The 24,775-nt window shown below is 42.0% G+C and overlaps 1 protein-coding gene across 1 annotated transcript in view; it reads right to left on the bottom strand.

Moving 5' to 3' along the window:
* LOC146563661 (plectin-like) overlaps positions 1 to 1,758 on the bottom strand; it is a 111,071-nt gene extending 109,313 nt beyond the window's left edge. Inside the window, exon 1 of the mRNA XM_085290889.1 lies at positions 1,492 to 1,758. Coding sequence (XP_085147015.1) covers positions 1,492 to 1,582 — 91 coding nt within the window. The 5' untranslated portion in view covers positions 1,583 to 1,758. The remainder of the gene's footprint in view (positions 1 to 1,491) is intronic.
* Between the last annotated feature and the right edge of the window lie 23,017 nt (positions 1,759 to 24,775).

The following is a 24,775-nucleotide window of genomic DNA, read 5'->3' as shown; positions in this document are numbered from 1 at the left end:
ACAGAGCCAGCTTCTGCTTCCCATTACCTCCTGGTTCAGAAGCAGCATTACAAACACACACTGAAACATACAGACCCATGCACAAATGAGGCAAATCTGGTCCAGCGTCTGTGTTTCCGACATAGTTTTCTAAACTTAACTGCTAAAAAGTTCTAGCGCGTCTCCTGTCCTGTGGCACGTTCACTACGCTTTGAAGACAAATTCTTATCAGTCTCTATTTCAGCAACAGCGTTGCCGAAACCCATAAAACGTTTAGACTTGATAACAGTAGAGCAGCAGTTTTGTGTCAAAAACCAACCTGTCTGAATTCCCAGCTAAACGCAACCAATTCCCACTGGAGAAGGCCAACGGGATGTCTTACTGCCAAAGTATTCGGTCATCGCCGAAGTATTCTGCACTCATTCCATTTGTTTACAGTAATTACACAGACATTGAAAATCAATACAGTGAAGGTTCAAAGATGTTAACAATGCCAAGTTTGGCAGCATTATTTTAAAGATATGGAACGTGTACACAAAGAGACCCAGACAAAGAAAAACATGCTGATACACAGAAAAATGAGCAATGGTGATTCAGCACAAGCACAGCCGCCAGATTCTCACAACAAGAGAGAGGCAAAGGGGGAAAAAACTGGGGCAATATTTATAGAGTAGCTCTTGCTCTTCCTGATGATCCTTTGGAACAGAGGAGATGAAACACACAACAGGAAAAAACATTTAGCGCAAGGAAAAGCGAAAGAAGACAGACATATGAGCCGCAGACAAGAGTGGCAGCTAAGGAAAACTTTTAAAGTGAAAGCACCTGGAGGATGCTGCTGACTTCCTCTGATGTGGAGAAAGTGAAAGCAGTTGTGGAGATGTGTTGTTGTGACAGATGACTCTTGTATGGATGGTTTTTTTTTTCAATTTATCCTCCTCATCTTGATCTTTGTTTGATTAACCTTTGTGACACATTACATTTCCAAATAAAGTAAACCATGTGAAATATTAGACATAAGGCAAGGCATGCAGCACACTTAGGGGGAGATAATGGGATAAAATTTGAGAAGAAAAGCAAGTTCTTCCTGTGGGGCGTTAATGAATTTCACTGTTGCTTAGCAGCACCTGTTAATGCCCTCTGTTGTGCTGGACGCAGGCTGCAATGGGCAAAGTGCCGAGACTTTAAAATAAAGTCTCATAATGACATCAAGGTCAGAGGTGAGCAGAGCGGGCTGTTTGTTAGCAGAGATAGTGTGGAAAAGTGACAGCCAACATGTGTGGCAATCAATAAAAAACACTCAGCAGTCAAGAGATGGAGCATGCAGGACTACTGCTCCAGAAACATGCACGGCAGCCGGCACATTTTAAAAGCACAGCAGACAGGCACATGCATCCCACCTGTGCTGAGTCAGACAAATGAATGGGACAGATACAAACACAAAGACACATGCTTGACGATCACTTAGAGATGTGCGTATGCTGTTATTCCTATAACACGAGCGCACTCTCCCACCTTTGTACTTCTCCCTGACGTTCTCATAAGCCTGGATGAAGTCCTGCTCCTCAGCGTTGGGAGGCAGATAGGCAGGTTCATACATGGCCATCCCAGCACTTCCTTCCTTCTCCTTCTTCTCCTCTTCTTTCCTTTTGGGTCAGCCCTCTGTGTGTTTGGATGTATGTGAGGCAGACCGGTGCGGTCCTCTGTCTGGTCTCTCAGCTGTGTGTGAACCCTCCACGGCTCGAAACTTCATTCCACAGCCCAGCGTCACCACACATACACACACCCCTTTGCCTCCCTTCTCTTCCATACCCTCCCATAGTCTGGCTCAGAAATACTAATATAAATGTCAGGCTCCTCCTCTTAAAGACACACAGGCTGGAAGAAACAAGCACACACTCACAGAGAGCAGCAGGAACAGCAGCAAAGGGCTCTCTGGTTCAGATGAATTCAACTGTAATAGATGGCAAGCATAAGATTTCCCACCACCTTGTTTATGTAACCTCATAAAATGCTAGAAAAATTCTGATATCATGAAATAGTAATTAATGAGGGCTCGACTGAAACGACACATAAATTTAGGCAACAGAAGCTCCCATAATCATCAGCACTTGCAGAGTGGAAAAAAACAATATTGAATGGCAGCGTGCTTTTAGGGAGATTAACTTGTTTTGTATCACAGTAACAATCATTAACCATACAGTAGTATTCAGCCAAGCAGATAACTTCTTTGTTAGTTCAGAATAGTAATCATAGGTTACAATCAGGTGAGAGAAGGAGGTTCTCATCTACTGTGAAATATTATAGTACTTGGGTTGGTCCAATGTGGTGAAGTCGTCCTGTACCTTTAGCAGAAAAACAGCCCCAAAGCATAATGTTTCCACCTCAGTGCTTCACTGTGGAGATGATGTTCTTTGGATCATACTCGGAATTTCTCTTCCTCCAAGCGCAGTGGTTCAGAGTTGATGCCAAAGAGCTCGATTTTGGTTTCACTTTTTCCTGGCCATCTCTGAATCATTTAAATCAGAATCCTTTTGTCGTCATTGAACATCAGATGTTCAACGAAATTTGAAGCAGCTCCTTGGCAGCAGCGTTTGGAATACCAACTACACAAATACACAAATGCACAAGGCTTACACAGATGTGCAAGGTTGCTCTGAAGGTTCTGATCCACCACCTTTCTCATGGTCATCCTCACCCAATGCATGGAGCTCTAGACCAAGGGCTGATTGGTCATTTTAGATATCGCCCACTAACCGAACAATCACACCAACATTAACACTATTAAAATTAAACTACTATAAAACTTTGAGACAGTTCATTTCTTTGTAAGTGACCGAACTTCAGCAAGAACTCAAATATTTAATGTATTGTGAAACTGAAGTAAATGGTGTATGGTAAAGCAAATTTGTTCTGAACTGTGATTTTAACACTTTCCAGGTTGAAAGTTGCCTTGCTTTCCAGCCCATGCTTATATTTAGTATTTAGTACTTGCTTATCATGTCCCATCAGAGAAGTTGGGGCGCAGCCACAGAGCTTTTGGGGGTGTTCTGTGGAGTGCGCCAGCACATGCTTTGGATTCTGTGGGTGGATCAGACCTTCTGTAGATCTTTGAACACATTAGGAATTCAGAAAATAGAGCTTTTTTTGTGCAACGTTTCATTTCGTGTCTTTCAAAGTAACTTCCACATGAATGCCAGAACCCAAGGTTTGCACTCTAACAAGATGATCCATGTTATTCTCTTTACTAGTGTAGTTTTTTTTTTTTATTTATGCCATCTTTAGAATGAGAGCCACTGTTGTGTGGCATTGATGGCAAACCAAATATCAGAAGAACAAACATTATTTTCCACATTAGTTTTTTTTTTTGTTTGTTTTTGTTTTTTTTTAAATAAAATAAAATAACATCCATTAAAAAAGTTAAATTCCTCCAAATATCTTTGAACCCAATCTGGCTGAATACTTCATCCTTCCTCATTAATTTAAAGAGGTTTCATATCTTGTTCTATAATGCCATACCTTAATCAGATTTCTACATTCAATACATTTAGTCCACGTCTACAGGACATAATCTCATAACAAAGACATTGTCGACCCTCTATGTGCTGCAGAAACACACTCCAGCTGGTAGCTGCTGTGTTTCAGCTGGTCTCTCAGAAAGTTGACACCTGCAACATGATGAATAAATACATTCAGTTGCAGTTGCAGTGCAGATATGCCCTTGACATCCACTGGGAACATAAACAGTCGGAGCAACCACTGAATATTCAACAAATGCCAAGACCAGCCGAGCCGATGACAGTCTGGACAAAAACGGAGTTAAAAGAAGAAAACAAAACAAATTTCCTTCCTATGCCAAAGCTTCATTTGTTACTTACATATTTCTTGTGTCAAAGGATAATAAAAATTCACACCGTGATTTGATTAATAGCTACGCAGGCTGTAGCATTAAAAATAATTGATAACAGCGATGACAGCAAACTGATGTCAACTAGCAGAGACATACTATGCACAGAAAATGAAGTAAGTTGCTGGGATCTAACAATGCTGTCTTGTTGAGCCGTTTTATGATGGAGAGCCTCATAAAAATGGAGGAAAGTGAACACTGTATCACACTTGCACTGTTTCCATGTTGGATTTTGCGTAGGAGTCTCCTGTAGCACAATGGTAGGGATGTGATGTAGGAAAAAGGAAAATCCCTGCAGCTCAGCCTGACTGTCAGACGTTTCTTTGGCCAAGGCCACACTGACATCAGCCAGGACACTTTCCTGGGAGGAAACGCGATAAGTTCACTCCAAACTCTTTGCTCTTGCAGCTGGAGAATTGCGACAGTGTGTGTGTGCGTCCGTGTCCTTTTCACTAGATCCAAAAGGAAATTTCATTATGCTTAACTCTTGCACTGTAAGTCTTCTGTATCTTCTGAAGAACAAAGCTCACACACTGCCGTTTTTTTTCCCTATAGTCATATTTTCTAGTCACTATTTTGATTAACATACAATGTATTCTTTTATTATTCTTGACAGTTTTTCACCATTAAAATATGAATTTTTAAATGTGTAAAAAAAAAATTGAGCAGCTGGCAGTCAGGTCATATTGCATAAATTATGTAATATCGCAGAAACACACACATTTTTGCTTTATCTTGAGTGCAAATTCCACTGTGGTTACTGACTTCCCAGAAATCCAAGAAGAGAAAAATATGATAACTGCAAATATGCTCGGCGAACACATACCAGCTAATATGTACTTGGCATAACCTCCTTTTAAAAAAGATTACGTATCTTAAAAAAACAGGGAGAGGTGCAACAGAAGGATGACATCAGCATATCCACTCTGAGATCCAACACAAAAAAAAATGAAAGGAAGGCGAGATTAGACAGAAATTTTTTCACTATGACAGAAGTTAGTAGAATTTAATTTGGGGCTTTACAGTTGACATTAATATATGCATGTAATGAATGACTCAGTCAGACTTGTGATCATGTTAGATATTACTATGACATTAGATTTGAGTGTTTGGAAGTGGGGAGTGAGTGTCAACTACACGACTGCCAAGGCTAAACCTTTAACACATCAGCTACTATTAACGATCAGTGACGCTGGCTCTCATGACCTCATTCTCACACGCGCAGTGGTGACGCATAGAAGATAGTGTCTCACTCCGAACTTGCTAGATCATTCTAGCTCCCTGTCCACTCCCCAACAGTTGGACCACTTTATCTGGCTCCATGACATCTGTTTGTTTACTCAAGCTGCTACTTTTAAGAGCTGATAATCTGGTAATGTGAAGTCAAATAAGAGTTGAGGAAGGATATAGAAAAAGTATATGAACGTGTGTGTGTGTGTGTGTGTGTGTGTGTGTGTGTGTGTGTGTGTGTGTGTGTGTGTGTGTGTGTGTGTGTGTGTGGTCATGGGCGCCTGTGTGTAGTTTGTTTTCCAGATCTCCTTCAGAAATACCCGACAGGTGCACACAGGGGCCTGTGTGTCCAGTGTCCATTCTTTCATTTACACACACAAGCTTTCCACATCAGGAAATCTGAAACTGCAGTTGGATGTTTCAGTGTATGAACAGCTTAACCTGCACGTGGACGTTTTTATAATGTATACAGTGAATGCACTTGCATTTCACTTGATACTCTGCTTATTACTCAGAGTACAGAGTCTTTTGTCCTGTCTCCCTCCCATTTAGCCCAACCGGTTGTGGCAGATGGCTTCCCCTCCCTTAACCTGGTCTGCTGGAGTTAACTTGTGTTTCTCCTACAGCTCCGGACCGCAAAAAATGCGCGTGCTCTTTGTGAGCTCGTTCCCGGCTCGTAACCAGCGCATTCTGCCGTCGAGGGCGATCATTGGTTAAATGTGATCATGTGACTGATGCAAGCCAGATCCTTTTATTTAGCAAAACTATGATTAATAGTTAAATATTATTGTTGAGGGGCACAGACAGGACTCCGCACGCACACACACATAAAATAAATAAATAAATAAATTTAAAAAATTTAAAAGTTGCCTCAACAAAAGGGCACTTTGGGCACTCATCAGGAAAGGGGCGGGTGCTCAAGCCCCTCTAGCCCCCCCCCCCTCCCCTCTGCACGTCCCTGGTCAAGGGGATTACCGAAGCACAGCTCACAGAAAAAGGAAAAAAAAACCATGGGGGAAACAAATAACACCTGGACTGTGCACACATGCACAGGCAGGAGTTTAATGCTGACCCACAGCTAGACTGATCGGTCTGGCTGTGGAATATGACACAAAACCCAACAGTAGTGTGGCAGCTCCTATTAAGGGAGAATTTATGGTCCATTTTAACTAAGCCAGGGCTTATCCTCTGTTAGATTTTGATGAACGGAAATGGTTTTGTCTGTAGAGACAAAAGAGCAAAATCTCACAATGCTTTCTGCCTTCATTGTATTGTAATAGTAGCCTTTCAAAGTAATTACTTGTACACTTGGGTATATTTATCTATATACTCTTATTATACAGTCTGTGAGGATGTGATCTTTAGTGTCTTTTCACTTTTGACTACTTTTGTCAGCTGATGATCACCAGGCTTGATGCTCTTCTCTGTCAGTTATCCAAGCCTGAAACAATTTGAGTATGGTGCAATCCGGGTGCAATGCTTCTGTTACGGTTGCCCAGTAAAACTGTGGGTAACAGACAATCATAGAAACAGGCCTGGCTCCCTCTTCTGGATATCCACAACAGAAACACATGTAATGCGCAGCAGTGGATCAGACATGCTGCTGTTGACTGCCCTGACCTTTTCAGCCCACCACGCTTTTCCATCATGGCTCATTCACAGAATCTGAAACTGATGGTGAGGAGCAGCATTCCTTCCCTAGAATGAGGAAGACCATGAAGGTCAAACGTTTAAAAAGAAGAAAAGTGTTTTGTCCGGAAGGGTCTCGAAATGAGAATGAAAGCATACTGTCTGGTGAAAAAGGCAGAGTTCTGTAATACCAGACACATAATGAACACACAATGTAGTTGATGCTATTTGAGACGGGTGTCGAATGAGAACCATTTTCCAGAAGCAGTGACGACTCTTTAGTACGAGCAGGCCACCAGCTAGTTAACAGAAAGTGCCACCTGCTGGGGAAATGGGTTATAGCTGTCTGAAGGGAAGCCAATAGCTGTGTTCACACATGAGCAGGGAGCTACAGATGTAAGAATAGAGGACATTTAAGAAGCTATTGCAATCACAAGCTATTATAAAATCTGAGGAATACAATTAGGCACACAAAAGAGGCAGGCCAGCTCAGAGTGCCTTTCATAACTGAATCAGCTCAACAGTATAAAAATCCAAAGCTTATTATAATAAAATGTCAATGCATTCAGCTCGTATAAAATCCGCTACAGGGCAAGAGTCTGAGTATGTGTCTGGAGTAACTGTCAGCAGTACAAAAACAGCATTTGTTTGGAAGATGAGTCATACTTTTAAAGGCGCTTCTCTCACTTAATAAACAACATCGGGGGCTAAAAGATGACGTCAAAAGTGCCAAAAACTGAAGTTATTTGAATTGCGACTACACATTTGTTACAAAAGCGACAAATCTCTAAAACACCAAACATTACATCAGACATACACATGTTTACAGCATAGTACAAATACAGTTGGCCGTTACAGTTAACTTCTCTTTTGGTAAATGGTAAATGATGAATGCCCCTTTAAAATGTATTAAGTTGTGTTTAATTAAGTGGCTCCAGGTGGGTCCTGTTGTATTGCTTATAATGTTTGCACTCCGTGCTTACTGTCCCTTGTGGTCCACCGTAGTGGCAACGGGGAGTGTTTGTTTTCACGAAAGTGGGTGTGTTTTATGTTGAACTGAACGAGCGGCAATAAAGATAATGGTGGCTCACGAAGCAGAGTATGAACACGTTATTCATAAGTTTGAGACAGAACATTACATGGTGTCAGAGTAAATCGAACTAAACGCCCACTGACAGAGCGAAATGGATTCGTCGGGAGTTCCTGCACCACGGATGGACTGGGATTCAGCCAATCTTCCCGATGCCTGGCGGAGGTTTGTACAACATGTGAAGCTAATGTTTAGCGGCCCGCTAAGCGGCAAGCCCGAGGAGACCCAGTGCAGCTATCTTCTTCTGTGGGTAGGAGAAAGAGGCAGGGACATTTATAACACATGGCAGCTATCGGATGAAGAAGCTAAAAAGCTGACCACATATCTCGACAGGTTTGAACAGTACCTCATGCCGAAAACAAACACCATTTTCGCCAGATACAAGTTTAATGAAAGACTCCAAGGTGAAGGGGAGTCATTTGAGCACTTTGTGACCGAGTTAAAGTTACTCGTCAAGCAGTGTGGCTATGTTAACAGTGATGAAATGGTCCGAGACAGGATTGTCTTCGCAACCAGTTTCCCACAAGTCAGAGAAAAGCTGCTGAGCCAAGGGTCAGATTTGACTCTAGAAAAAGCCATAGACATTGCACGCTCCTATGAGATCGCACGAGAGCAATTGAAAGCCATGGTTGACCCACACACTAGCCTGCAGGGAGCAGCGCCCGCGCATGCAGTATCCGCTAAGCGCCAGAGTACGTAGCAAAAAGATAGGAGGGCACCTCATTATAATAAGATGGGAAAAATGTGTGGAAGATGTGCACGAGCACACAGCCAGAAGGAGGAGTGTCCTGCAAAAGGGAAGAGGTGCAAAAACTGCAATAAAATGAACCACTTTGCCAAAGCATGCCGTTCACAAGCACCACACCAACCCAACCCAGTGTACTCTATTAACCCTGACACTCCAAGCGATGAAGCGGAGCTATTCATAGATTCCATAACAAAGTGCAACGAAGGGGAGGCCGATGAACAGGCTTACGCTGACGTTGAAGTAGGCTCACTGCATCACACCGTGAGTTTTAAGCTTGACACAGGAGCCACTGCTAACGTCATTCCTGCCCGATTGTTTAAGAAGTGTTTTAAGCAGGTTAGCTTGGCACCGCCCACACGCACACTATCTGGCTATGGAGGAGAAAAACTCAACATCAAAGGCACATGCCAGTTGAAGTGCAGGTGGAAAGACATTCACAAGATGCTGACTTTTGACATAGTAGACACTGCAGCACCCCCCATCTTAGGGTTGAGAGCATGCCTGGATCTAAACCTAGTCAAGCTGGTCATGTCAGTACAGATCACAAACGTCATGGAGGAGTTTGCCGATGTGTTCGAGGGCATAGGGAAATTCCCAGGAGAATGCGACTTACACATTGACCCAGACGCCATGCCCGTTGTGTGCCCCCCCCCCGGAGGATCCCTTTCACACTGCGGGAACGACTGAAACGGGAGTTGGATGACATGGAGAAAAACGGCATAATCATCAAAGTAAAAGAACCCACAGAATGGGTAAACGGACTGGTGGTCGCAGAGAAGCGTACTGGGAAGCTCAGAGTATGCCTCGATCCTCGCGAGTTAAACAAAGCCATCAAAAGACCTCATTACCCGCTTCCAACATTGGATGACATCACACCAAAGCTGGCAGGAGCACAGTACTTCAGTGTCATGGATGCTCGCTCAGGCTATTGGGCCATCCAACTAACCACCAAGTCATCGCTCCTCACCACCTTCAACACGACCTTTGGCAGGTACCGTTTTCTGCGAGGAGTACGTCTCAATCCAGAGAAATGTGTCATAGGCGCCACAGAAGTGAGTTACTTTGGACACAAACTCACCCGGGAGGGCATCCAGCCAGACCCAAAGAAACTGCAGGCCATAAAGGACATGCCACCTCCTGAGAATAAGAATGAGCTTGAGACAATCCTTGGAATGGCGAACTACCTGTCCAGATTCGCACCACGACTATCAGAGGTGAACGCACCGCTGCGTCAGCTGCTCAAACAAGACTCAGAGTTCATCTGGGATCAGACCCACGACAGAGTCTTCCAGCAAATGAAAGATCTCATAACCAGAGAACCAGGCCCCATACTGGCATACTACGACACGACCAAGGAGCTACGGCTACAGGTAGATGCATCGAAGTATGGTTTGGGAGCTGTGTTGATGCAGGACGGACACCCAATAGCATATGCTTCAAAGACACTGACCCCAACAGAAGTCAACTATGCACAGATCGAAAAAAAGAGCTCTTTGCAGTGCTGTTTGGATGCAAGCGTTTCCACACCTACATATACGGCAGGAGAGTCATCGTCGAGTCGGACCACAAGCCGTTGGAGCACATACTGAAGAAACCAATCTCTGTAGCCCCGGCTCGTCTGCAGCGCATGCTGTTACAGCTGCAGAGATACGACATAGAGATTGTGCACCGGCCCGGAAAAGACATACCTGTGGCCGACACACTGTCCAGGAAACCATTGCCCGACCAAGACAGCACGCTGAGTGAAGGCATGGAGGACCAGATCCACTCAGTGATAAACAGCCTCCCAGTAAGTGACAAAAAACTCTCAGAGATACAGGCTGCAACAGGATGCGACCCGCAGCTCACCCTGCTGAAGCAAATTGTGCAGGATGGCTGGCCTGAGGACAGAAAAAAATGCCCCAAAACCCTTTTGGACTTCTGGAATTTCAGAGATGAAATTTCACACTTCCATGGCATCATCTTCAAAGGTGACAAAATTATAGTGCCAATAGCCCTAAGGAACAACATGCTGGAGAGAATCCACACTGGGCACATGGGGATTGAGAGGAGTAAGCAGAGAGCAAGGGACGCCCTCTTCTGGCCAGGCATGGGCAAGGACATAGCTGCCACGGTGGAAAACTGTTCCATATGTCAGGAGAGGCGCGCGGCGAATTCCAAAGAACCTCTCATCCCACACCAGATCCCTGAGAGACCATGGCAGGCAGTGGCCTCAGATCTCTTCACATGGCGTGGACGGGACTACTTGGTAGTTGTGGACTATTACAGCCGCTACTTTGAGGTCGAAAGGCTATTCTCTACCACTGCAGGGTCCGTCATCAAAAAGCTCAAGGCCATATTCGCCAGACATGGTATACCAGAGAAGCTTATCTCAGATAACGGCCCACAGTACAGCTCTCGAGAGTTCAAGGATTTTGCAGTCACATGGGACTTTGTCCACACGACCTCAAGCCCTTTGTACCCGCAAAGCAACAGCCTCGCCGAAAGAACAGTCAAAACGGCCAAATCAGTTCTGGATAAAGCTCGTGCTCAGGGAGTAGATCCCTACCTGTCCCTATTGGAGCAAAGGAACACGCCAGTCGATGGCTTCAGGTCACCCGCGCAGCTCCTCATGAGTCGACGTCTACGCTCAGTGCTTCCCATTACCGGATGCCACCTGGTACCTCGCATCATAAGCCCGACGGTTGTGCAAAAAACACGGATGGAAAGACAAGAGCATCAGAGGCGTTACTACAATCGCAGCGCCACACCACTACCGAAGCTGCAGCAGGGGGACCACATTCGCTTTCAGCACGAGTCCGGAGCCTGGAAACCGGCTGTCATCATCCGACCTGCAGAAACTGCCCGCTCTTTCGTGATCCGCACTGGCGAGGGACAGACTATACGGCGTAACCGACGGCACCTGAGAGGCGCCAAGGCGTCACCAGCACCTTCAGCACCAGCATCCGATCTGGTCACCCAGCCAGATGGTGCAGCTCAGCAACAAGCAGAGCCCCTGTCGCCATCTAGAGACACTAAAACGCCAACCATGGACACTAGCCCTGCACTGACCACCAGATCAGGACGAGTGGTCAAACCGAGGGTTATTCTTGACCTGTGATTGTAAAGGGTGTAGGCGGATCGCTGCCCTAAAAAAAAAAAAAAAAAAAAAAAAAAAATGGAAACATGTCAAATGTCCATGTACTAATGAGTGCATATCCCGCATTGCATTGTTGGTGTTAGTTTTATGCCCCAGTAATTTTACACATGGCAGTGTTGAAAAACTGTTCCTTATCCTCATGTTCAGGATGTTCTATTTTGAAATGTATACCAGCTGTGTCACTGGCGGACATTTAAAAAAAAAAAAAAGGGAGATGTTGTATTGCTTATAATGTTTGCACTCCGTGCTTACTGTCCCTTGTGGTCCACCGTAGTGGCAACGGGGAGTGTTTGTTTTCACGAAAGTGGGTGTGTTTTATGTTGAACTGAACGAGCGGCAATAAAGATAATGGTGGCTCACGAAGCAGAGTATGAACACGTTATTCATAAGTTTGAGACAGAACATTACAGGTCCCAGTGCTCAATTGTATTAAAGACCTCAAATTATTGGCTGGCTATTCAGTCTTTCTGGTAGAAAACATTTTGGCCAACCAAAATTAGTAAACATTTTAACATCATAGTGAATTTCAGATGAACCTTGCTAATTTAAGTAGCTAGCAGGCAAAAGCAGCATGTGGCAAATCTCCAGCTGTACGTTCTCATCCAACTATTTTTGAAAACTTTACATCACAACAACATACAGTGCATACACAACATAACAGTAGCTTCCACAAATTAATGGTGTAATGTACAGTAACAGTATGTACCAATAAACTGAAGGAAATGGGATGTGGATGACTCATGACTCAAAAACAAAATGTGGATGATTTTCCTGTAACGTAGGAGCTCGAAATTAGAATAGATCTTTATGCTTGTGTTCACATGCACTGATCATTTCCAAAGAAAATCGCTATATTAAACTGTAATGCGTGTGTGCATGAGAAAGAGATAGCAAGAGGATGTGAGTGGAAGAGAGATGGAGTCTGAGCCTAGCATCGTTTAAGCATCAGATCATAGCCACTCCAGAATAAATTATTGAAGAGTACTCTGCAGGGATGTTTGCCGTTTAAATACAGCTAGGGCTCTAAAAGCCAACAGCAAAACACACACACACAATTCATGTGCAGTTCAGTTAGCAAAAACAAACTTGATCTGCTTAAAATAATACAATTAATTATAAAGGCTAATGAGATTTTAAATTTTTCACAATAGTCATTAATTTTTAATTACAAGAACAAGAAAACATTTAATACCATTTTCTATATTATAGTTTGGAAATGACAGAATGACAGAAAAATCACAAAATTAAGATACATAAATGCACAAATATTTTTAATAAAGATTAGATCAACCATCTAAACGCCATCCAAATGTATTTATTTCTTCTGCTTCTGGTGACTTGGCACCATATTTTTGCTTTCCATAAGGTACAGAAGGCGACCACTGTTTCTGTGTAGCAACTGGTAGACCTTTATTAGGTCCAACCTGGGACTTTAAAAAGTATTATGTTTCTCTTAAACACAAAAAATGTGCTTCCTGTTAAATGAACGCTTCCTATTTAGAAGATAATGTTGATAATGTTTGCTTCTTAGCTCCCACATTAACATTATAGTATTAGCCTTACATTATATAATAAGTTAGCATATGGCCAGTGTGAGTAACTGCTAATAGTAAATGGCTAATGTTAATGCATCCGCTGGACACATGTTTATTACCGGTTTAACACTTTAAAGTAAATGTGAGTATTAGTGACATCAAAATTCATCACAAAGACCGTGTTGTCAGTCTTTAAAATGCTTTGCTAAGTTTTTTATGCTACTAATTAATGTGTTCAGCTGCTAGTGACTGGGGGGGGCTGTGTGCACGCATGTTTCCAGCGGTGCCATGAGAAGTTGTCTGTCAGCTGGAGAAGGTGAATATGGCACTGTTTGTATCAATACTACTGCAAATGAGTACCTAACCCAATAGCAATTTTTAGTATTGATCAGTATCTGAGTATCATGTCTTCTGGAGTCAAATGTGAGGGCAGAATCCTTTGAAAACTCTCTTTTCCATATGGCTATATAATCATTCTATTGGACCTGATCAGTGAAGAGTGCTCATCTTCCAACAAGAACTGTGCATAGTCTATTCTAATCCCCCTTCTAGGACAGGCCTGTACATCTGCATACAGTCAGGAAATCTGTAGCAGAACCTCGTCATTCATCAGAGCTTACTACAAAAGCTCAGCCTCACCCACGGGTGCTGATATTGCCTGACATGGCCTTCTGATTGCTGGAAAAAGAGACGTACAGGATGTGGATGTAGGCCTTTTGTAGACCTGCATGCACATCCTGAGTTATACAAACTTCCTCCTAGACAGGAGCACAATTTTCCAAAACTCGATCACAGACGTATTGTGTTCAATCAAAGACTTGTGCTAAGCTGGCACACTGAAAATTAGTATATTCTGTGCTACATTAAACCGGGTTTTATCCTTGTTGTGCTGTCTGCTTTGGTGATTGAGGATGAGCATTCCCTGCCCTTTTTTCAGAAGGGCAGGGAATGCATAGTAGGAGTGAAACAAGAGGAGTGTTACATCCTGCCCATATAGCAATGACTGAAGCTCAAGGAAGGCGCTTGTATGTGCCTGTTTTTCACTGACATTTTATAAAGTACAGTTATTTCTCGTTGCCATGTGTACATTTACTAACATTAATTCGTTACTTAAGGAATCCAGCAGTCAATATTTCAGGCCACAATATAGGTGGCACTTTATGCAGAGCGCTGAAGATGACAAACTGTCTACACTTTGTCATCTTCCATGCTCTGCCCAGAGTGCAAACAAGAATATTCCCACAGAGGACAATGGCTCTGACATAATTAACGCAGGCTTTCTGTACTGCTTTTCATAAATAGAAGAGTCAACATGATGAATAATGTTCTTTCTTTGCTGGTTCTAAGGTTTGACATTTAAAAAGGATAGGCGGCCTGGCATCCACTACATCCACTGGTACACACATGGAAGAAGTCACATGCTCCACATTACTCCCGTAAAATCACTAATTTTTTATTCATTGCTGCACATCTGTTCCACAGTCATAATGATCTGTTGTTGCATATGATTTGTGTATTTGTGTTCACTACACTGAATGCCAGTTGTATTGATTTCTTGGTATATTGTTATGTGTTACAGCCTCTCCTACCTCTTGGCCAGGTTTCACTTGAAAAGAGATTTTAATCTCAAAGAGGCTTTTACCTGGATAAATAAATACATACATAAATAAATAATAGTAATAATAACATTATTAATGCGACTGCAGCATAGTATTGAGTTCTTAATGCATTTAAAACTGAATTGAAACACCAGACCATTATTATTTAATAGCTCCATATTGAAAATAAAATATTTCATGTGGAGTTCAGTTTTAATGACCTCTGACATCCAACTTGGCGTTGTTAGCTAACAGCAGGCTAACTTTTCAGTGCCAACATATAGCAGAATGGACAGTCAGAAAGACTATAAGCAACACATAGCTGTTTTGGAGCTCTGAGTGCTAGTCGCTCTTCACTTGCTCTAAATCACATGACATACAGGTATAAGAATAAAAGCTTATGGGGAAAACAGGTGGAGTGCAAAGGAAATTAGCACTAGCATATTCATATTGGGTTAGCTTAACTACTACAAGGCTTCATTAGCTAGCCTTTTCAGTTTTCCATGTCAATATGTCTGTAACAACTGAAATACAAGATTTAAGTTTGTTTTAAATGTCTGCTTTAAATAAGTAAGCACTCTTTCACGTGCATAGATATAACTCTGTTTAGTCCCCCTACCTGCAATGCGAATTACAGCCCTGTCAGCTGGATCCAGGACCTCCGCTGTGGCGGATTTGGAGCGTTTGACTCTCTGGTGTTTGGACAAGTTCCAGGGCAGGGTGTCTCCAAGAAAGGGGACGCCACTCTTCTCTTCATAGCTTTCCTCCAGTGGGGTTCGATCCCTACGTCTGTCTTTACGGGTCGCCATCACCCACTTAAGAAAGAGATGGATAGGCTTAGTTAGGGACTGATTGCATGAAGGTGCACACATAATCAGAATAAATGTTTTGCTACGTTTACACTCAAATATTAGCACACCACCAGTGGTCAGCTATTTTCTTCTCTGTGCTGACCGACCTCAGCATACTAACATTTAACTGCCACCCAAATGTATAACAAGATTAAACTCAGGTCGCCTAATGTTCGAGTGCTATAAAAATGCAAACTGCACGGCCAGACACACCATGTACTTTGTGGAATACTATCAGTGTATAGAGATGGGAGAGGCTGCATGATCAAGATAACGGTACCACATGGAGCTTCACCTGTTGGTGCAAGGAGTAGGGGTAAGAAATGGCAGCAACAGACACTTGGAAAGCTTGCACGACTGTCCTTCACTAGAAATGCTTAAAAAGGTACAACTGCTTAATGCAGCTGAGCATCCTTGCTCCTTGTTTTCATACTTCCTCTGTGTGCCCAGGTTAACGTTTACTGTTAAATATTTAGCCTATACGCACAGGGCAGCATCAGTTACAGTTAGTTCTAACGTTTTACATATCAGGACATAATAAAAAATTATCTAGCCCTTTCCAGGTTTTAAAATAAGGTACATACAACCTCAAATGAGCAACGGCACATGACATATTACACTATTTCATTATTTATTTATTTTTTAAACTAAGCCAAAATCCAGGAGCAGTGTGTGAAAAACTGTAGCCTGTACAACCACCTATAGCAGTTATAACTTGAGGCAATTGTTTTCTGTATGACTATATCCGTTTTCTACATTGTTGTTGAGTGGTTGTTGCCCACTCTTCTTTACAACCTTGCTTAATTTCACTGAGATTTGTAGGCATTTGTTTATATGCACAGCTCTCTTAAGATCCCACTACAGTGTTTCCATGAGGTTGAGCTTTGGACTTTGACTGGGCCATTGCAACACTGTTATTCTTTTCATTTTCAGCTATTCTGTTGTAGATTCGCTGCTATGCTCATCATTGTTTTGTTAAATGACTCAGTTTCAGCTGAACCTTTGCTGTTAAACAGATGGCCTCACATTTGACTCTAGAATACTTTGGTATACAGAGGGGTTCATGGCCAACTCAATGCCCAGGTCCTGTGGCTGCAAAACAAGTCCAAATCATCACCACTCCACCACCGTGCATGGCAGTTGGTATGCAGTAAATGGGCTCATAAGCTTTGCTTGGTTATGACCAAACGTGGCACTGTACATTTAAGGCTAAACGTCTCCACTTTGATCTGTTCAAAGGACGTAGTTCTGCAGGTCTTGTGGTTTATTCAGATGCAACTTTACAAACCTAGCTGTGCTAGAACAAAGAGGTAAATAACCCATACTTGTTCAGTCTTTTTATAATCATACTGTGAACTTCAACATGCTAAGTGAGGTTTGTAGAGTTTGCGATGTAGCTCTTGAGGGGTTTTTTTGCTGTTTCTCTGAGCATTGCACAGTCTGACCTTGGGTTGAATTTGCTGGGACATCCATTCCTGATTAGACTGTCTTGAATCTATTCATCTTCCACTTGTGAATACTCTTTCTCAGCACTGAATTACCTTATTGATAGGAAACAACAATTGCTTCTCCAATTCCATTGCTGACGTCTTTCCTCCTTGGCGCTGTTTTTATACATACCTGAATGCTGAAAAGGCCTTCTGCTCTAATAGAGGTCACCACACTTCCTGTTCGCATCTGATTATCAGCACCGGGCTGCTGTTTGCCCTCTTAACTCTGGAAGCAGCAAGAGTGTATTTCATTTTGCCCAAACTCCTATGTTTTGGATTCATTTTTTGTTAAATTAATAATGATATGGCATGACGTTGTTTATCTGAGGTTGTATTTACCTACGTTTAGGAGCTGTTAATGAGAAGATTGTTTTAGTATGTCCAGAAATGTAAAACATTACAGCAAAAAGATAGTGACAGTGACAAAGCTGATTAGAAAACATTTACATTATAACTGTCACTTCTATTGTACTTTTCCTACATTAAGTGGTGTTAAATACCGTGGGAAGACAAATGGTAGAAGAAAGGATTTGGTTTCCTAAAACTTACAGACTGAGGAGCTTAAATATGGAGATAAAACTAAATAAACAGCTATTAGGTCAATGACCAACATCATATTACTGAAAAGGTATGAAGCTCACATGGTAGTATACACACATTGGTAACGATTACTGATTTAACAAAAGCACGAGCTCAGTCAACACATAGCAGTTAACTGACTCATCAGAACTCATAAACTCTGTCTGTAAGGATGCCAAATAAAACAACGAATGGTGTCACCTGAAGTGACAACCCACCTTCTCAATTGAGGCGTCACTTTCTCCTGTCTCATCGTCTCACTTAACTTAATGTCAGCGTAACTATTTTAAAACGCCAAGAGATGCATGCTTTAATTTAACAACAACATGGAACACATTTGCCATTACTGACCACCTGACTGAAGAAATAGCTGTGTGTGAGTGTGTGTGTGATGACACACCCGCTGTGAGAGATAACTCTGGTCAATAATCCAAAGCTCAGCAGTGATGAAATGGTGTCACATGCCTCTAGTAGTCACAGCTGACCTGAGAGCAGAGCTCAGTCCCCTGTGAAGTTATCATGCTGCACATGTAAATTCCTGTCAAGCTATCCAGCCTTTGGATACTGATGCCATGACAACACAGGCTACTGTAACCAGGTTAATAAATGGGCTGCCAAGTTATAGCATCGAAGCTGGTTTAATTAATCTGTTTGTTTCCATGTCGACACAGCAAATATTGTCTCTGCAGTAGAGGTTTACTTTTTTTTTCCTGCAGATTTACTCAAGGTAAGAATTGGAAAACACTTCAAAGCAGGAATATACTCCTTCAGCGATTTCATTTTAGAAATGTTTGTTTTTGGACTGTTTCAGTGTTTACCTGTGGTAAAAAAAAATGTTTCCACACTAGAGAAAGAAAGTCTCACTTCAGCTTGCCTCCATTACAGAACACACACACACAGTTTCCTGTGGTGTTGGATTACAGTATAAGTCAGGCTACCACCGATACATTTTCCATCTGAAAATACTGAAATGTATCATCGGGAGCACGCTGTCCTCTAGCTCAGGATTGTAATGATGTACGGTTTTGCTGAGTACCTTAAGCAACGCAGAATTTCTCCACAAGGTGGACGCACCTGCAACAACCTAAGCCCAAAATCTCTCTGCAAAGCTCACTGAGTCAAGTTATTGCTACACTCCTGTGCTGTCACCCAAACCTACCAGTTTCTTCCAACCCAACCCACGCACAGGACCGGACACCGGCATTGTCTTACCTTACTGCTGAGCTGGATCAGTGCGTAAACGCCTGTTAAACAGCCATGAGTGCCAGTGCTTCACTATGCGCCCTGCAGGATGTCGCCAACCAAAACAAATAAAGTCGCCGACAGCCACGATAGCCACACCTTTTACAGGAGGCAGGGCTGCTGCTGGAAGAGGCTGAAGAGACAACCCGCCGTGCAGAATCCGCATCATCTGTGATATTTCTCCCGCCCCGCTCGCTCTCTTTCATCCATCCTCCACTGCATGGCGACACCACTGAATTCAAAGGTCGGTGATCCTTCGCGCAGTCGTTAACTCACACCCCCTCAAAAAAAACAAAAAAAACAACAACAACAACTCTAAAGTGCAGCTTCCGATCTTAATTACTCCGAGAGAAACTGAACAGTCCTTCTCTAGACGCTCAGTCCGCACGTCGGAGCTGATGTTGGGTTTGTGCTCCGATCCAAAGCAATTAACAGCTTTCCTCCACCAGCAGGGTCTGGTGCTGCGGTGAAACGCTGCATGACTCACTGTTCGATTAGTTTGCCTGCTTGTCCCGGACTGAATAGTGTATTGTCTGCAGGCTACTGCAAAGGAGAGAGTAAGAAACTGTGATGACACAGCCGCTGTCTGCGAGGGTTTAGACTAATGATTAACTAGAAGAAAAGCAGTTAACTGGTTTGATTTTACACAGTAAGTATCACAAGCTCCTATTTTACTGCACTGAAACATACATGTCGCTGTAGTCTATTAAGATGAGTTTTGGACCATTCAAATAATACACTGTTACGTAATGCTAGGGTCATTATACAGTAAACAAATACAGAAACAAAACATGTGAGTCTCTTAAGGAATAGATCCATAACGACTTCGCTTGGCACCCCCTTTCTGCATTTTTATGTACTATGATTTTAAGAGCCCGTCCTTCCCAAAACAGTAAAGTGTTGAAGGTTAAATCAGAGGTTCCCAAAGTGTGGGGCAGAGCCTTACTAAAACAATATATAAAAGTAATGAGAAAGTGGCCACTTTCATGAGTAAATCATATAAGCCTTATATGATTCACTATATGAAGTAGGCCACATCTTATGCAAGTCTTTTATAAGTTTCTTTTCCATTTGGGCTAAAGGTACAAACGCATATAAACAGCTGCGTTTTAAAAAATACCTGTGTAGGTGTGGACGTAGCGTAAAAGACTTAGTAGTTACTACCTGTAATTTATTGCAGTTTACTTTTATTTGCTTAATTGTTTACTAAATGTTTGAGTTGTGAAATAAACCGCAATGGAGTTTGAAAACAAATATGGGCGCGTGTGCCTTAGAATATGGGGACTCTTTTTGTGTGCGCACGCGCGCGCGTGTGTGTGTGTGCTCTATCTAGCTTTAAATCTGCATTGTGTTGAGTCACTGTATGTTTGGAAGGTTAACTTAGTGCAAATTAGCATTGAGTAGCTGGATTTCAGTGGAAGCGTAGCACAAATTTAAGCTGAATTTCAGCGAAGTCTGAGAAAGATAAGACTCCATAACACACCAAGGTCACCACTTGACTCTGCACCACCATCTGCTCAGCTGTGATGCTACTTTGCGCCTGATATGCTAAAACGTATCACGGCTATGAAAGGTCCAGGGTTTAATGAATTTAATTAAATGGATTTATCGAACAAGCTGAGTTATTGTCTGTTGAAGCTCTGACTCACATCTGGAAAAAGGGGAACACAAAATAACACAAAAGAGTAATATCATGTCTACGTGTGTCTGGACTCAGCAGGGATGATAATAAATGACAAAATTTGAGAATATTTGTTCGAAAGCAATAGAGAATGACTCACTGCATTATATATCAGTATGTATTGCCACCCGGAGCCTCATTTCCTTCATTTATTGATGCAAAAAGGCTGAAAGTGGTGCATAAAAATTCACCAGAATGGGGGGGGGGGGGTGTCACTTCAGGTATCATAATCCTGTATCTCATGTCACAGCACCACTAATGCATTAAGAGGCTTGTTAATGCAGACTAATAGGAAAAAGTGCTGAAACATCAGGTAGTTTACAGGTAGTAAAACATGTTTTTTAATGTTTTCACATTATTCTCATGAATACATGCTTGCTTTATGAAATGTGGCAGGTCCAAAGCACAAAATGTAATCTTATCCTGGATATTACGCCATAATCCATATAAGCAGTATTTCAGGCGCAGAGAGAACTTTGTGTTAGTGGTAATATAAGGAGAAATACTCTGAGACAGTACAGATTTAAGCTGTCAAAGCTACAGCTGTGTGGACGGTAGGAGACAGGACCCAAATGCAGGACATTTGATGATCTAAGGGAGGCAGCTTTTATTGTGCTGTGGAGAACTTGAATACAGGTAAACAGCTGGGACTAATCAGACATAATGAGACAAGGCGAAAGCAAAACTAGACACACTAACACAGGACAGGGGCTATCAAAATAAAACAGGAAGCATGACATAAAGATGCAGACTAGACACTGAGACGTGGAAACATGACAGACTTGGGAACAGAGGAAATATGAACCACAGAGACAAAAGGAACTAGACACGGAACACAGGGAAGACGTAGTGGCAGAAAACCAAGACAAGCATACAACACACGGAGACAAATAAGGAAAATAAGAATACAGAACAAACCCTTCACTAGAGACATGACACCAGGAACACAGGGGAGGCACAGAAACAGAAAACCTAGAAACCAGAAACTATAAATACAATACAAACAGAAAACCATCATTCAAAGAGAATAACTAACCCAAAACCACAAAACACTGGATCACCAACCCAGGACCATGACATAAGCTGTTTATAGGAATACAAGATTTCAGATATACCAGAAAGAATGATAGTTAAGCAATAGATCTCAGGAAAAAGAGTTTTCAGTCAATGAAAATCTCTGACAATAGGAAAAAAAACTACTCGAAAAAGATGAACAAATCATCCAGCTGAAGCTGATGGCTGCTTTCAAGACCCACTGTTAGTATCCTGCTCACCTCTGTTTGTCAGTGAGAACTTGGTTATCTTTTAAGTGACAAATACCTCAGTCTTCCTATCATCCAGATTTGTACATGTCACTGCAGTTACACGTGCAGGATGTTCAGGTGAGCTGGAAAGAACACTAGAGCTGTGGACTTGAATGGCATCAGACTAAACATTTCATAGACTGCATTTTGCTTTTATTTGACAACAGCTGTTCTCATTAAGGTGGAGTCTGAAACCACCCTTTAAATTCTGAGTGTACCGAGCTGCTATAACTATCAAGACAGAAGTAATACTGATCTAAAAAAAACTAGATTGTATTGATAATAAGAAGATTAGATATTAAACACTTTATCCTTAAAAAGAACAGGTTTCCAGTCTTATTTAAAATATGGCCTTGATTTTCTCGCAGCACACATGCTGACTTAAAACACAAAAGCTCCTCAACTACAGTTCTTATCTCAAAGACCTCGGACTACAAAGCAAGAGTCGCATTCATTGCTGCACAACGAAGCTACCACTGCATGACAAGCTGAAACTTGTGTGTATCCACTATAACAGTTGCTGTGAATGAAATTTTCCAGTGCATTGCCTGCACTACTAGTTTAGTGGTTTAGCACGACAACTGAGATGAGATGAGATAGCCTTTATTTGTCAGTTGCAGGTCTTTTGCCCACAACCGAGATGACAGACCTTGCCGACCGTACATACAACACACAAACATCACATTGGGGAGACAGGTCAGGCTAGGTAGCGAGGAAAAAAACATCGAAATGTGTAACACAAAAGGATAATACAGGAATGCACAGATATCAACACACCATAGCACAATAAACACAGACAGCAACATGTGAAAGTGTTCCAGTTTGTACATCTGATCTGGGACCGCTGCAATCTTCGACTGCGCCTCCAGCTGACCCGATGTCCACATCAGAGGGGAGGTAAGCGTTGGAGGTGGCGTTGGATCCGGGGTAGGGAGGGTGATGCGTCAGTGAGTGCTCATCAGTATCAGTATATGTATGTGTTTGCATGTCCATAGTTCAGCTGAGACAGTGTCCTTCGCCCTGCCAGGCTAAGTAAACAGTCTTCCAGCCAACCCATGTGGCCTTGCATGGGACAGTCAGGGACAATGGCAGCATGAAAACTGAGCCAGGATTAAGGTCATGTGACTTGGTAATAGCAGTCGTAGGGCCATTAAGTGACACCTAGCCTTTTTATGTGTTTAGAACTCACTGGATCTATACTTACAGAGATTTTGATTGGCTCTTACTGTAAGGTTGCACGTACAGCGAAGAGTATTGAGACTCCTCCTGGGTTCATTGTGTCAGCTGCAGCTGCTTTGCTGTCTCTAGAGCTCCAGTTCACTACTCAGGGTGCTACTTTTGCTGCCATTTAACATTTTTGACACACCAGATATTTTCTAGTTGTTCTAAATGTATTTAGAAAGCTAAACTAAGTAATCAGTGTTTGGATTTTTTAACCATTTTTTATTTGGAATGTAGAGTTTATAAACAACTATTCATAATAACATACTAAAAGTCATGATATGCATTTCCTCAGTTGTGTGAGACATATGGTTTAATACAGTGTGTGTCCCACAGGTATTGACAGTAGATTTCACAAAGTATTACCCATTACAAATCCCATATTAATCTTTTTGGACAGAAGTCATAGACGGAATAATGAGCAACATTACTATGAAGATAACTACATTTGGTGATGCAAAAACCATTTAAAAATAGAACAAAAACAACAAAAAACTTTTTTAAAATTATTTTAATACCCTTGATTTATGGTCAGTTCTGTTTTTTCTCAATTGCAAATGGAAGAATTCCTCCAGCAGACATTCAGCTTCTTAATAAAATTAGGGGAAAAAAGAGAAAATACGACATTAAGTTTGTGATTTTGTAAGTCCTACTATAGATTTACAGTAAAAGTAAATTAAAGTAACTGTCAGCAAAACACAGGACACAGTCAGGAGTCTCTCTGTTAGCCATTAGGGTTTTTCTGCTGCTTGTTTGGTGTCTCCTAGCTACTCATTAGATGTCCTCACTCTGCATCCAGTTGAAGTTTTTACTTGTTGTTTTTGTCTCTGCATTAATTACTCCTGGAATTATTCATCAGTCCACAGATGTTGTGCATTTTGTACTGCATTCATAATTTATAACTGAAACATTATCTGCATTACATCTAAACGGACTCTGACAGCAAGTAAATGTATTTTTTTCTTTTAAGTTCAGCAGTGGCCTGATTTCCTCCTCAATGTCCCTTATTTGTCTCACTGCTGGTCGGTCTGCATGATTACCACAAGAGGTTTAGTGGTCAGATGTCCCTCAGTACCAGTAAATTTGTGTTAAACAAGAAATGCTGGGACGGGTGCCAGCAGGTCATATCAGATCAGCTGTTTTACAAGAAGCTCACGTCACCTCCACCCACTCAAACAGCATGTTTTCATGTGGACAGATTATCGAGAAACAGTCTCCCACTTATCTGGAACAACTCTATCAAAACCAAAATAGAAAATTGTTTGCAGGTGTTTTGTGTGCCATTACAGCTTTATGTGTTATGTTTTCATGTCATTCTCCTGTTATTTTGTCTATTTTTATAACTGCTTTGTGTGGCTCTTTTTTTTTCAGTTAAGTAAAAAAGAAGTTTTTTTTGTTTTCCTTTAGTTTTTTCTGTGTCTGCAATCATTTGTATTGGTTTGTGTTCATTTTTCGTGTCATTTTTAAGAGTTCCATTTTTTTGCATTCTGTATTTTTTCCTAATATTTACCATTAAGTCTGATTGTGCAGTGGCCTAAAGAACTTGAAAGAGAAG

The sequence above is a fragment of the Mchenga conophoros genome, linkage group LG11 (assembly GCF_057382185.1).
Source record: "Mchenga conophoros isolate Kocher_MC1m ecotype Shallow Benthic linkage group LG11, M_conophoros_male_GT1.1, whole genome shotgun sequence".
In the NCBI taxonomy this organism is placed as follows: Eukaryota; Metazoa; Chordata; class Actinopteri; order Cichliformes; family Cichlidae; genus Mchenga; species Mchenga conophoros.
This window is presented reverse-complemented; position numbering and strand designations above follow the sequence as displayed.